Genomic DNA, 12,648 nt, shown 5'->3' on the forward strand with positions numbered 1-12,648 from the left:
AACTGGTTTGAATGTACATTGATTAAAAAAAAAAACCCCTGCAGAAAACAATCCTAAAATGATCATATGTATGTCTGCATGTAGGTAAGACTATTTGGGCCTCAGTTATACTATGAACAAATGCAGTCTTGCGGGATGGTTATTTTTTAAAAAGCAACAACCCACACACACAAATAGAGGGACTCTAGTGTATATTCACATCAAATTTGCCTTTTTTTGGCAACGTTTTATCAATGCCCATGAATATCCATGCACACTAATAGGCATAGCAAAAAAGGATTGTAAAGCAATTATCTGTGAAATCAAGATTGCTATGATTGAATCCTCGCTCCTCCCACACTAAGTTTTATCAATGTAAATATCCATACTGGTAAAGAAAGAGAGGCATGGAGAGACACAAATGAACTGAAGGAGCAGAAAGCTATGAAGAAACTATGGATTTGTTCAGTATAGCGCTAAGGAGAAAGTTCTATCAGCACAAAGATTCCTCTTTGTGCAATGAAATGTTCTCCTTCTCTTCCCTTACCCCCTGAAGCACACTTAAGTATTTTCTAAACTTTCCCTCCAGTCCTTATGGGGATGGCACAGGGTGTGGGCAGAGGAGAGGGGGTAAACCCCTGCACATGAGTTGAATATTGCCCCATGGCTGTACAGTGCTCGTGCTCAAATAAAAAACAGAGCAAATGAAAATTTCAAACAAATTAATAGTGTTGGAAGGGACTGTGTAATTTGTTTAGTCCAACCCCAAGCTCAACGTAAGATCTGCAGTGAAGGATGCAAGCATAGCATCCCTGAAACATGGTCATCTAATTTTTGCTGAAATGCCTCCAGCAGAGGGGAGCTCCCAAGGCAGCCTTTCCCATCATCAACTGCTCTAATCATTGCAATGTTTCTCCTAATGTTTGGTTAAAATATGTTTCCCTAAAACTTCTACCCATTGGATCTAAGGCTGAGGAGCACAGCATTGCAGCCCTTCATATACTGGAAGGCCCCTATCATGTTGACTCTTAATCTTCTCGGGTCCAGGGCAAAAATCACCCAGTTCTTTCAAATATACTTCAGAGGACTTGATTCCTCTTTAACAAATTACTTGCATGCAGAGCAAGCATGCTGAAAGGGGAGCACTCATGCAAGGTTCTAAATTGAACAGGAAGCCTCAATGCATAGAGAAAGCTCCCCATCACAGACCTTCTTCTCATCATGACTATGGCAAAGGAAGCAGCAAGAATTTGGGAGTAGGACAAAGGCCCCTTTCAACATGCTTGTCCTCCACACATAAGTAATGCTTGAAGGGAGCTTAGGTTTTCAGACTGGTTGTCCACCTATTCGACTTAGTTAGTTTTAGAAAACCTTTTCGTTTAGGCATGCCTACCTAGGCAAATCCTTTAGTTGCCCATATTTGTTCTAGAGGTTTTACCTATTTTTATCTGTGTTTTAGTGTTGATGGTTTCGTGTGTCTGTGTGTGTGTGTTTAAATATTATTTTGTGGATTTTAGCTGTGTTTTGTTGCTCTCCCTTTAGGGAATTCCTTCATTAAGCAGCTTATAAATCTTCCAAATAAATATATGCACCATGATCTATGCAGACAGAGTGAATGATAGCCTGATTCACTCGATCTATGCACACACACAATGGTGAATAATCCTGATATCATGCAGCAAGCCAACTTGAGTAGAATGGACTGCCTGCTACAGATGACCCCCACCATGTGGAGTGGGGGAGCTGCAGGAATGGGAAGACACAGGTAGGAGTCTAATGGGCTTATCCCTGTTTACACCCTCACATGATGGAAATCACATTGGGGAGGGTGAGAATATGAATAAATAGGGCTCGTCACTTCCAGCAAACATCAGCTGTGAGCTCTAAGCTCAGCTGAGAAGTTCAGTGCTACTTCCAGTGCTCTCACACTAGTAGATGCGTCACAAGATAAAACAAACAAATAAATGAACCAATAAATAAATCCTCCCCACACACGAGCCCTTATTTTGACAGCAGAGTCCTTCTTAACTGAAATACTGACCTATTTTCAGTCTTCCTGCTCATAAGAGCATTAGTTCTCCTCCCCAGAGTTCCCTGTCACCTCAAATAATTCAAGGAGTCATTATCACTGTCATGTTATATAAGCTATAGAAACTACATCATCAAAGCATCCACCATTTCACAATTATTTCAGAGGAACAGATAGAGTACTATTTGTTTATTTATTACCCGCTCTTCATCGTAAGCTCCCACTAGGGGCAGCTGGTCTGGTAGGCTGGAGCTGTGGACTCACACTGCTGACAGAAACTTTGCTGCATCTTACCTGGACATGGCTTGGGTTCAAGGTGGCAGTGAGGTCAGGAACCACTGGTGCACTTTCACAGCTCCAACCTTGCCACCAGCCTGTCCCACCCCAGCCCTATCCAGTTAAGCCGCAGACACACAAGAAGGCAGCTCCCCCTCAACACACTGACAGCTACTGCTATTGGCTGAAAGTCAGCTGATTCAGCTCTGTGTGGGTGCATGGCTCCTGAATCAGTACCAAACTCACTGTGGGCATGAACCACAATACTGGAAATCAGAGCAATAGGTGATATGAGAACTCAACACCAACTTCTCGTGGGGTAGGGAAGGAGTTTCAACCTTATATTATAAAATCCATGCAGTGCTATATTGTTCCACAGGAAATGCCTAGCAATATATAAAGAATAATTCCAGTAATGTGGCAGATTACAATCCTGTCCCTTCAGGAAGAATAGTGGAGAGGATGCTGGAGTCCCTGTTAAAAGCTGTATTACTCTTGTCTCCCTATAAAGGCTTATGATGACAATGTGCCAGTGTTACAATACTTTATGACCACAGTGAGTCTGGGAATGCAAGAGGGAAAATATCTATATAATAATTTGTGGAATGCAATAAGCAGCCAAGTGCCAGAGGCGAGTTGGGTCAGTAGTAAATCTGGGATTCTATGTACTGCCTTCCTTTCCAATTTATGTTGGGGGAGGGTATCTGCAAGGCAGTCAATCTTCTTTCCTGATGTTCATTACCAGCATGAGGAGAAAATTACAAAGATGTGTAGTTTGTCAAGCAAGATAAAAGCAAAGCAAAGATAAAGTATAAACTGGGGGGACTTCTGCTTGGCTGAGGTGCATTGGGGGGTGTCAATACACATGGCCTCTTGAGTTTATGAAACAACATATCCAATTCTACAACTGGCATGTTTATACATAAAAGCACACTCATCACTAATTGAGTTCATTTCTGACATCTATAAGAATCACATCATAAAGGTGTGGATTTTGCCTTCATAATGAAATCATCCCCTTTGTGGAAAATGGGTGATGTGACCCTTAGGAAAACCCATGTGAATGTCATAGTATGGGCTATGATCTCTCTCTGTCTTCTGGCAGTCACACTTTTATTCCTGCATTGTATACTTCCCACTCATGTCTGTCCTTCTACAGCACAGATTCCAGGAAGCAGCATAAACAGACCTTCTGGTGTGATTCACAAGCAAGCATGGGCATTAACATTTCAAGTTTCAGATGTCTATCATGCAATAAGTATTGCTATGAATGAAAATAGTTAATGTATTCTTCCTGAAATTTGGGGGGGTGGGGGCGGGGCAGGGAGAAGAAGTTAAAATGCAGTCCCTTCCCTGCACACACCATTTGTGCGTAATGAAAGGAAACAGTACCTGTTGTAGGTCTTCTGCTGTTCGTTTGTCTTCTCCTGTGACATCCTTATAAGGCAAAATAAAGAGTTCTGCTGATGTGGGCAAACCAGGCAGGATTGCCACCAAGATATGCTTACTGGAAATGCCTGTTACCTAGTATGCAGAAAGAAAGGGTGATGATATACCAGGGTAGCATCACAGCCTTGAAATTAAGAGGACTAAAATCATTCAATCAGCTAAAATACCGATAGATAGAGGGTGAGTGGAATCCAAGGTTCCACAAGCAGACTTTGGCTTGTGCAATGAGATTTTGCTTTCCCCTCCTCACTGCTTTGGGTCCCCCCAAGCTTTCTGCAATCCAAGGCAGATTTTGAGGCACAGGGTTGCATGGGGGAGATGTACCGGCCCCTTGATCATTTTGGTTGCCCTGTTCTGAACCTATTCCAAGTCCACAATATCCTTTTTGGAGTGAGATGACCAGAATTGCCAATGACACGTGCTGTTTACAAAATAAAGAAATATTTTTTTCTGGAATACACAATATTCCATAGATTTTTGTAATGGCACTATGATATTTGCATTTTTTATTTTCAGTTCCTTTCCTAATGGTCCCTAGCATGGAATTTGCTTCTTTTACAGCCACCACACACATCTCCACTGAGCTATCTACTACCACCCCAAGGTCTCATTCCTGGTCAGTCCCCACCAAATCAGAACCCATGAACATTTATGTGAAATTAAGAATTTTTTTTGCCTCAACACACAACACTGTTCATCTGTGCTTGAGCTTCTGAAATTCCCTCCCTTCAAATTTCACCCAAGAATCTGTGGTTGGTCATTGTTGTTGTGGAACAAGTGGGATGACCCATGTTTCCATTTCTATATTTTATAAACAACACTGTGCAGGCACAGATATATCTTGCTGTTGCTCTTCTTCCTGTCATTCAATTACATTATCCCCCCCCCCCGCCCCCCATTTCTCGTTAGCCACTGCCATGATCATAAGTGCTTGTGCTCATTAAACTCTTTTTTTAAATTATTCTTAGTCAATGGAAAACACAGTTAAACTCCCTTACAACCCCTTAACATTCCCTGCTGAGAAATTCATACAGAGAAAAACAGATTGCTTATCCAAGAGAAGCTAGAGAAAGTGGACTATTGTGAAGGGTCCCCCCCCCAAATATTTATTTACAAACACGCTTGCTCTGTTGTCACAAACACTGTGTCAATCACATTGACTTCAGTAGAACTGCACCAGTTTCACAGGCTAGATAATTACTTCCCCAAGAATATTATTTTGCACAATGGGTCCCAGTACTCCCTTGCTCTGTGTTCTGGAACACCTACTCTATAGAGAAAAGGTGGCAAAGGAATGTGCATTTCAGTTTTTGATTCCATATTGCTAAGTGAATGCAGCAGGGGTGATTAATGAACTGCATTATCAAAGCTCAGGCACAGGGCAGCCCTCAGTGACCTGGAAAGCCTTGGTGTACTGTCTGAATGCCACCACAGTCGTGGATAAAATGCTGCAATGAAGCAGTGCAAACTGAAGGGAAAATGAGATGAAGACTGCAAGCTGGATATCTAAACTGCTTCTCTCTCTAGCTACAAATGAAACAGGATAAATTTTCACGTATTTCGGTACATGGCAAAAGAGAAACATATTGTTACAGATGCAAGAACATGTCAGAGGTGGCTTCCTCTTGGAGCCATGAGGAACAAAACCAGAACTGTTTGTGTTTCCTAAATTCAACTAATGCTGTTTCCCAGAATAACCCTGCAAAATCACTGGAGAGTTCCTGCAGGTGAGTGCTTCCAAAGCAAGTCCTGGACAAAGGGGAAGAAATGCATCACGCAGAAGTTACAACTTATTTCTGCACTTACGTCCACCAGAGCATTCTTGATGACTCGACTGATGTCTCGTCTCCATTCAGGAATGTCTGGATTGTAGTCGTCCAGATTTGGAGAGAATGATAACCGTAGCGATTGAAATTGCTCTAGGGGAAGACGGGATGGAGAGAACGAAAAGGCTATTATGAGTGAAAACTCCTGGGACGTGGCTACTGAATTTTTAAAATGTGCTTGGCTTTCTAATCAATTAGATTGATGTGCATATTGGACAACACAGCTTGATTAACATTCTGATCCTATCACTCGGCTGTGCCAGCAAATAATTGTTTAGAATTAGATCTACCAATTGTTCAATCAGAACATTATTTATGATGATGCACTGGTGTAGCAGGAAGGATGGAAAGGGATGGGGCGGGGGAACCTAGAATATTATTATTATTATTATTATTATTATTATTATTATTATTATTATTATTATTTTACACTGAGGGTATAGTGAAGCTTTCCCGCCCCCCATCTGTATATCTATATATCTGTGCATTTGTCTACCCCTGTAACCATCTTCCTGTCTGTGTAGCCATCTATTTTACAGGGAATTTAAATGGCACTTGAAAGGTTTTTGGAAAAGTTGCAAAAGTTCAGCAAACCACAATGGAGCCTAAAAAGAGAGAGGGAGATGCCAGGGCCATGGCAGGTGTAACGAATCAGTTGTTGGATGTCTTGTCTTTGTACAGTTTTACATTACTATGTTATAGCTGTGCTTTGCCCCATTATCAGAACGGTGCATGATGTTACTTAAATCCTGTAAACCCAAACAACATCCAGGGTCTCCTGAGCTGGTTCTGAAGTGATACTTCAGGTCTGCTTCTAATTAAATCAACTTTAACTTTGCTTTGACACGGAGTAAACTGTTAATGCAGGTAAGTCTGGAACCTTAGTGGCAATCAGCTCATTAAGTGTTAATGGTCCATAAACCAGCAGACAGGCAGAGCCCTCATTTGCATTAATTGCTTTGATTCCCTCCTCCCTTTCTGTATCTCCCCAAAATGCCGGCATCTTACATAGCAATTAGGGTGTTTGTCTTTTGAAAGGATACAAATGAAACACTCCAAAACATCCCTCAAAATAAGAGAGGCTGCATGGCAATTATTTTAAAGTGCTAAACAGCAGGGGAACCGAGACTGGGGATTTAGGAGAAGTGTTATACTGAGCTCAGCATTTGAAACACAAGAATTGGGTGTTCTATGCAAGTTAGTTTTGCAGGAGCTCTGAGCATTACATTTACATTTTACAACTTGGATTTTTTTTTCACCAAAACAACCTTGGGAACATCAAATGGGGGAAATGCAAATGGTAAGTGCATTTTGGCAGAAAGTATTTTTTAGTCTGCACATGAGGGAAAATATATGGAAATGTTTAGGCCCCACCCCCTACCCCTAATACCTCAACAACATCTCTTATCCATGCTACTCTTTAGGCTTCTGCAATTTGGCAAAGGTGTTGAGTGCTGTTCCACTAAAGTGAGAGTCCAACTCTATTGTGTCAGTTCACATTCAGTTTTGAACACTGCATAGTATGTGTCTCTTTTCAACCAGATTTATCTCCAGTGTGTTGAGAGACAACTGCATTTTCTAAGTATGATAAGTGTAGGCATAGGACCACAGGTGCAATGAACGTTAGGGTGGCATGAGGCGTCAGCACTTGAACTGAGCATGTGCTGTCACTACGGATATAGAACAAGAGAGGTTTGGGGGATGTGTTTCCCAGATGTGTTTTGATGTGGGCGTGAGTGCAAAAACAAAATATGATTTTTATATGCAGTCCTGAACATCATGGATGTTCTTTAATTCAGGTCCTTGCTGCTATGCAGAACTCCACAAAATCAAGAGCATCAAACATTCACAGCTGCCTTTCTTGACAACTTGATCTTACAGATACATTCCCCCTTGAAAGGTGTTATCTTGTCTGTGTCCTTAGTTCCTTCTTCTCTGAGTAACATGTGTGTGGGGGGGGTGTGTGTGACAGGACAACTGCTACAGTAGTCTGAGAAATGAATCAATAACAGTGAACAAGATAGGGCTCACCATACACTGCAATCATCTTGGTGTCTTGCAGAATGGCATTTCCTGCAGAAACCTGCACTGTGATTGTGTTCATCCCTTCGGTGGAGAATGTAAATGCAATGCTCCCTTCCAGGGTGATCAGTGGCTGCAAAGGTAAAAGAAGAAAGCAGGGAAGGTACTTAATGCTCTGGCTTGCTTTATTTTCAGTTGCACAAAGAGTCTGGCCAAGGACCCTTCCCCTAAACCTGCTGCTGAAAATAGACTTGGATTAAGGATGCCCAGTATTGCTGGCCTGAAGAAGGGAACCATGGAGATATTGAACAACATAATAAATAAATAGCCACACCCACCCACCCAAACATCAAGATTCCTAGAAGCTCCAATTTGAGGAAGGATAAGTGGAACATCGATTGGCAGTCTTATCCATTTGAACACCCTCTACACAATCCAGACCACAGGGTGCAGCAAGAAGAAAACAGATGAGCTGGAAATATGACTCTGTAGATTAACTCGGGTGACTCAAGACACTCAGCATACAGGTGGACAAACACCTCCCAAAATAACTAGCCAATTCTCATATTTCAAAATATGAGAAGGAAACTCTTCCATTGAACCATTTTAGATATCAGTGGTTATGACGGGGACAGATTTTGGTATTGTTGCTGATCTTGAGAAAAATAACCCTTAACGCTGCAGCCCCTAACACATGCATGAAGTTATTTTACATGAGGATCCTTTTATTACCTATCCTCACAGTAACATAGAGACAAAGATAATGTGTATTTCCATCTTATCAAAGGACAGTACAGGTCAAGATTATCACTGGATGTGAATGGATATAAAAATAAGAGTTAATGAAGCCTCTGCAAAAGTGCTTAAGAACAATCAGTTCAGCTGGTGGCAAAAGTGCTGCAGATTTCTGGCTTTCAATCAGGGACAAATAATTCAAGGTTTATGCAATAAGGTCCTGGATACAAGCATGAGGAATGTATCCTCGCAGGTGGCATGAACAAAGGGAAAAATATAAGGGAATGTAAAAGTTGGAACAGAAAAGTGGGAGAAGACCTGAAGGAGGGTCTCCAACCCCATCATTCTGCCTGGACACTGAGGTCCAGTGCCGAGGGCCTTCTGGCAGTTTCCTCACTGTGAGAAGCCAAGTTACAGGGAACCAGGCAAAGGACCTTCTCGGTAGTGGCGCCCACTCTGTGGAACGCCCTCCCACCAGATGTCAAAGAGAAAAACAACTACCAGACTTTTAGGACTATTGTATTTTAATATTATGTTGGAAGCTGCCCAGAGTGGCTGGGGAAACCCAGCCAGATGGTGGGCGGGGTATAAATAATAAATTATTATTATTATTATTATTATTATTATTATTATTATTATTATTATTATTATTACCATTATTACTTCAAGGAAAAAAAATAAACAAATAGCAAAAGCAAAAAAGACACAAATGGATTACCCTTTCATATGTCACTCTAAATCGTAATAGGAAACCTTTTGCAGTCTCAGGGCTGCATTCTGTAGTGGGGTTCCCAAGGGCCATACAGAAAGACCAGAAGGGCCGCGTTAGGCTCCCAAGCCTGAGCTTATCCATCTTTGCTCAAAGTAGTAACAATTCATCTTACATCTTAAATCATATTCTGTAAGTGAATTCATTAGAATGGTGCATTATGTTTGTCACCTACCAACTGAGAACTGCCATGGTTCTCTGCAACAATGTCCTTGCTACATCAACTACCCCACTTATACAACCAAAGTCCTTATAATATGTTATAATATGCTATGATATAGAGTTAAGATAAATGAAAAAGGGTAAGGATTTGCTGAATTGATTATGTAAATGGGAATACAAAAGGGGGAGGTGTGAGGAGGTCAAGGAAACAAGCAAATGAACTTAAAGATATCAAAAAACGGATTTGCTTTTTAATTTTTTACTATCTATTTGTTTTTTGTATTTTGCATTTTTTTTACTTGTTTGTTTTTCTATGAATCTTTGTATTTTTTTGTATTCTTTTTTATTTTTTATTCTTCTCTGTTGTTTTTTCATTCTGTAAATCTCTGTTGTTGTTTTTTGTAAAACCCCAATAAATATCTTTTTTTAAAAAAAACAAAGTCCTTTGGCTCACAAGATACTATATTGGCAGCCAAGTATTAGAGATTGACACAATACAAGCTACTTTGCTTTTGAGATACTATATTGCTAGCGACAGCCACTAATAAAAGGTGTAACTTAGTTGCTGGGGGTTCTGTAGTAGCTACTGTCCTCTTAATACTAGAGTTTCCTTTACTTTCTCTTTCATCTTAGAGACCTACCACTCCTGGTTTCTGCACCATTTCCACCCCATGTGTAAGCACCGCTACCTGGCTGTTGCCACGGCAATAGTATCCAAAAGAAAGCAGCACAATGGCCACTCCGTAGCACACCGAGATGTGACAGTTCCCAATCCCACTGGTAACAGCTTGTATCAGACACCTCATTTGAGCCTATATATCTTGCCTTGCACCAGAGACAAAGCATCAGATACACAGTAGCAAGCAAGGGAACTGGAACTAGCAGGCAGTTTCATAGACTGGCCTAATTTCACAAAGGCCGCCGCAGGGAATTTTATGCAGTGCAAGGCTCCCTCTTGTCACCACGACTTATTTATTAGTATTTATTAAGTATATTTTGTAGCTCGCCCTTCATTGGGCGAACCCAGGGTAGGTTAAATAGTCCGACAAATAAGAGCAGGCAAAAAGGCAGCAGACTTAAAATTTACAGCCATTTATGTGGCAAGACGTGTTGTATATAAAGGAAACTGAGATAAGGGAAACACACTGCATATCTGTGTTACACCTGAACTGACCCCCTGGATATATGAAAAATTATTCAGTCATGCTAGCAGTTGCCACCACCCTAAACAGCCAGGACTAAACTTTTGGGAGGTTAGTTGAATGTTGCCGCCCCACCGCCCTGTCAACTACCTCCTGCTAGTGCGAGCTCTCCTAACTTCCTATTGAAATTCAAAGTAGCCTTAGACGAGTCTAGCAACACAATTTATCAGGCACCGATTAAAGATTTTTCTCCCCCCAGTGAACAAATGAGGGTGGGTAGTGGGTTATTTTGGCATACTGTTTTATGCTAACTACTGTCCGTAGGCAGGGAAATGTACTACATGTCATTTCACTTCTGTGGTAATGAGGCATTCTTGCAGCTTAACAGCACAAATGAGAACTTCGTATAGGTTTAGCATTATGAAAAGAGTAGGAGTTGGGACTCTCGGCAAACATTCCTTTTTACTAGTGCTACAGAGCACAACGCACTGTAAAATATGGTTTCAAACCCTGGAGCAGTGCAGAGACATCATCAGCTGAACTCAGAACTTTATCTCTGAAGTCCGGGTTTGTAACATGAGTTTAAAAAAAAAAAACTTGCATTTTACATAAGGAAAGGAAAAAAGCCCCAAATCTTGGAATCTTTGATAATCTGTCACTCTGCAGTTTTCTCAGTTTGATCTCTTCAGCCGTGTCCAATGGGGGATTAGTGATTTGCATAAGATGCAAATTAGGCCTAAACAGAGACAGTTAAGCAAGTTAAAAAAAAAAGCAAGCTGATTTGCAACATAAAAGTGCTGAGAGTTGCTCTCTGTGATTTGCAGGGCCCTGTAAGCTGTTCCCTGAGAGAAATCACAAGCCCCGTGATAATGTTATTATGTCACAATTTAACAATTAATTTATCTCCATGAAATACAAACCTCGGTGTTATTTCCAAACCACCAGATATAAGTCAGTGTTCCAACTTGACTGGGCCACAGGACTGCCGTGGCATTAACTTCTTTGTTCTTTGTTGTCACAAAGGGCAACGATAAATGGACATGTTCCAAAGGACCTGGAAACAAGAGAGAATGCGGAAAAGTGTAGATGAGTCTAGTTTTATGCATTAACACTCTATGATTGTCTTTGACCCCACCCTTGGTTTCAATAAGGGCTGCAGACTACTTCCCACAAATTCTTATTTCAACACCGGTTGCCATCCTGTGTGAACTTATTTGAGAGGAAGCCCCCGTGGGACTTATTTCTGAGGAAATAAATATAAGACTCAGTTATAAGGCTTCCACAGCCTCCATATTATTTATTCACTGACTCTGGGAAGCCATGGTCAGTCACAGCTTCCTAGTGCTGTGTATACATAGTGCTTTTAGTATACATAGAAGATAATTATACACAATGCAGTAGAGATGGGATTCACACTCTAACCCAGAAGTGACTTTCATGCAGGAACATTGCCATATGTAGAACAACCCTGCTCAGTATAGCTATCCTTAAGGTGAGCTGAAGAATGCTGATGGAGTTTGACCTTGTCAGGCCATGCTATTTTTTCCCACCACATTTACCAGATTACGGGTGCATATCAGGTTTTGTGGATGCTGTAGCACAGTCTATGATTAGGTTGGGAATGCTAAGGCAGCTTGCAGTGTTGTGCTTTTTGACTGAGTATCAATCTCAAACACAAGCCCACACCCAAAGGAGTTCAGTTCTCCAGATTTTGTGAGTGATCTTTTCTCAATAACACATTGCATGGGCAATTTATAGGATTAAAAGTGGCTAATTAGGATGAAAAGGACATTATCTGATGTCAGCAGCAAATAAAAACTTTCCTTTCTACACACAGATTGCTCTCACTATGACAGTCCAAAGCATATTAGCAAAACAAGTACTATTTTACAGAAGACCCCCAGTTTCACCACAACCTGTTATAGCGTCCTAGTAAGCAGGGCTTTAAAACCCCTTAGCATCAGACCATGCATGGGTGCTACCCAACTGAATATGAGAGCTGTAACTTTTGTTGCACTGTGACAAATAGACCACCTTTTCAATCAAACCTAAGTGCTTAAGCAAGTAATAGTCTGCTTGTTTTAAAACATATACCTGCAAACAATCCAATGTACAACATGGACTCAAGCCTTCAAACTCCAAATGCAGCTTAGGCAAACTATCACCGTACATTTATCTGGTGTTCTGAATGATCAGAAACACAAGATATGTGTACTGACACGATTGCTTATTGAATTGTTTGGATCTGGATAATTAAAT

At 41.0% G+C, this 12,648-nt stretch overlaps 1 protein-coding gene across 8 annotated transcripts in view; it reads right to left on the reverse strand.

Annotated features, from left to right (window-relative positions):
* SORCS1 (sortilin related VPS10 domain containing receptor 1) overlaps positions 1 to 12,648 on the reverse strand; it is a 436,617-nt gene that overhangs the window by 92,256 nt on the left and 331,713 nt on the right. For all 8 annotated transcript variants that reach the window (XM_083616531.1, XM_083616537.1, XM_083616535.1 and 5 more), the window contains exons 20-23: positions 11,310 to 11,443; positions 7,591 to 7,714; positions 5,540 to 5,652; positions 3,677 to 3,808 (exon numbers count right to left, since the gene is read on the reverse strand). In XM_083616531.1, the coding sequence (XP_083472657.1) occupies positions 3,677 to 3,808; positions 5,540 to 5,652; positions 7,591 to 7,714; positions 11,310 to 11,443 (503 nt within the window). The remainder of the gene's footprint in view (positions 1 to 3,676; positions 3,809 to 5,539; positions 5,653 to 7,590; positions 7,715 to 11,309; positions 11,444 to 12,648) is intronic.

The sequence above is a fragment of the Podarcis filfolensis genome (genome assembly GCF_964270895.1).
Source record: "Podarcis filfolensis genome assembly, chromosome: 5".
Classification (NCBI taxonomy): domain Eukaryota; kingdom Metazoa; phylum Chordata; class Lepidosauria; order Squamata; family Lacertidae; genus Podarcis; species Podarcis filfolensis.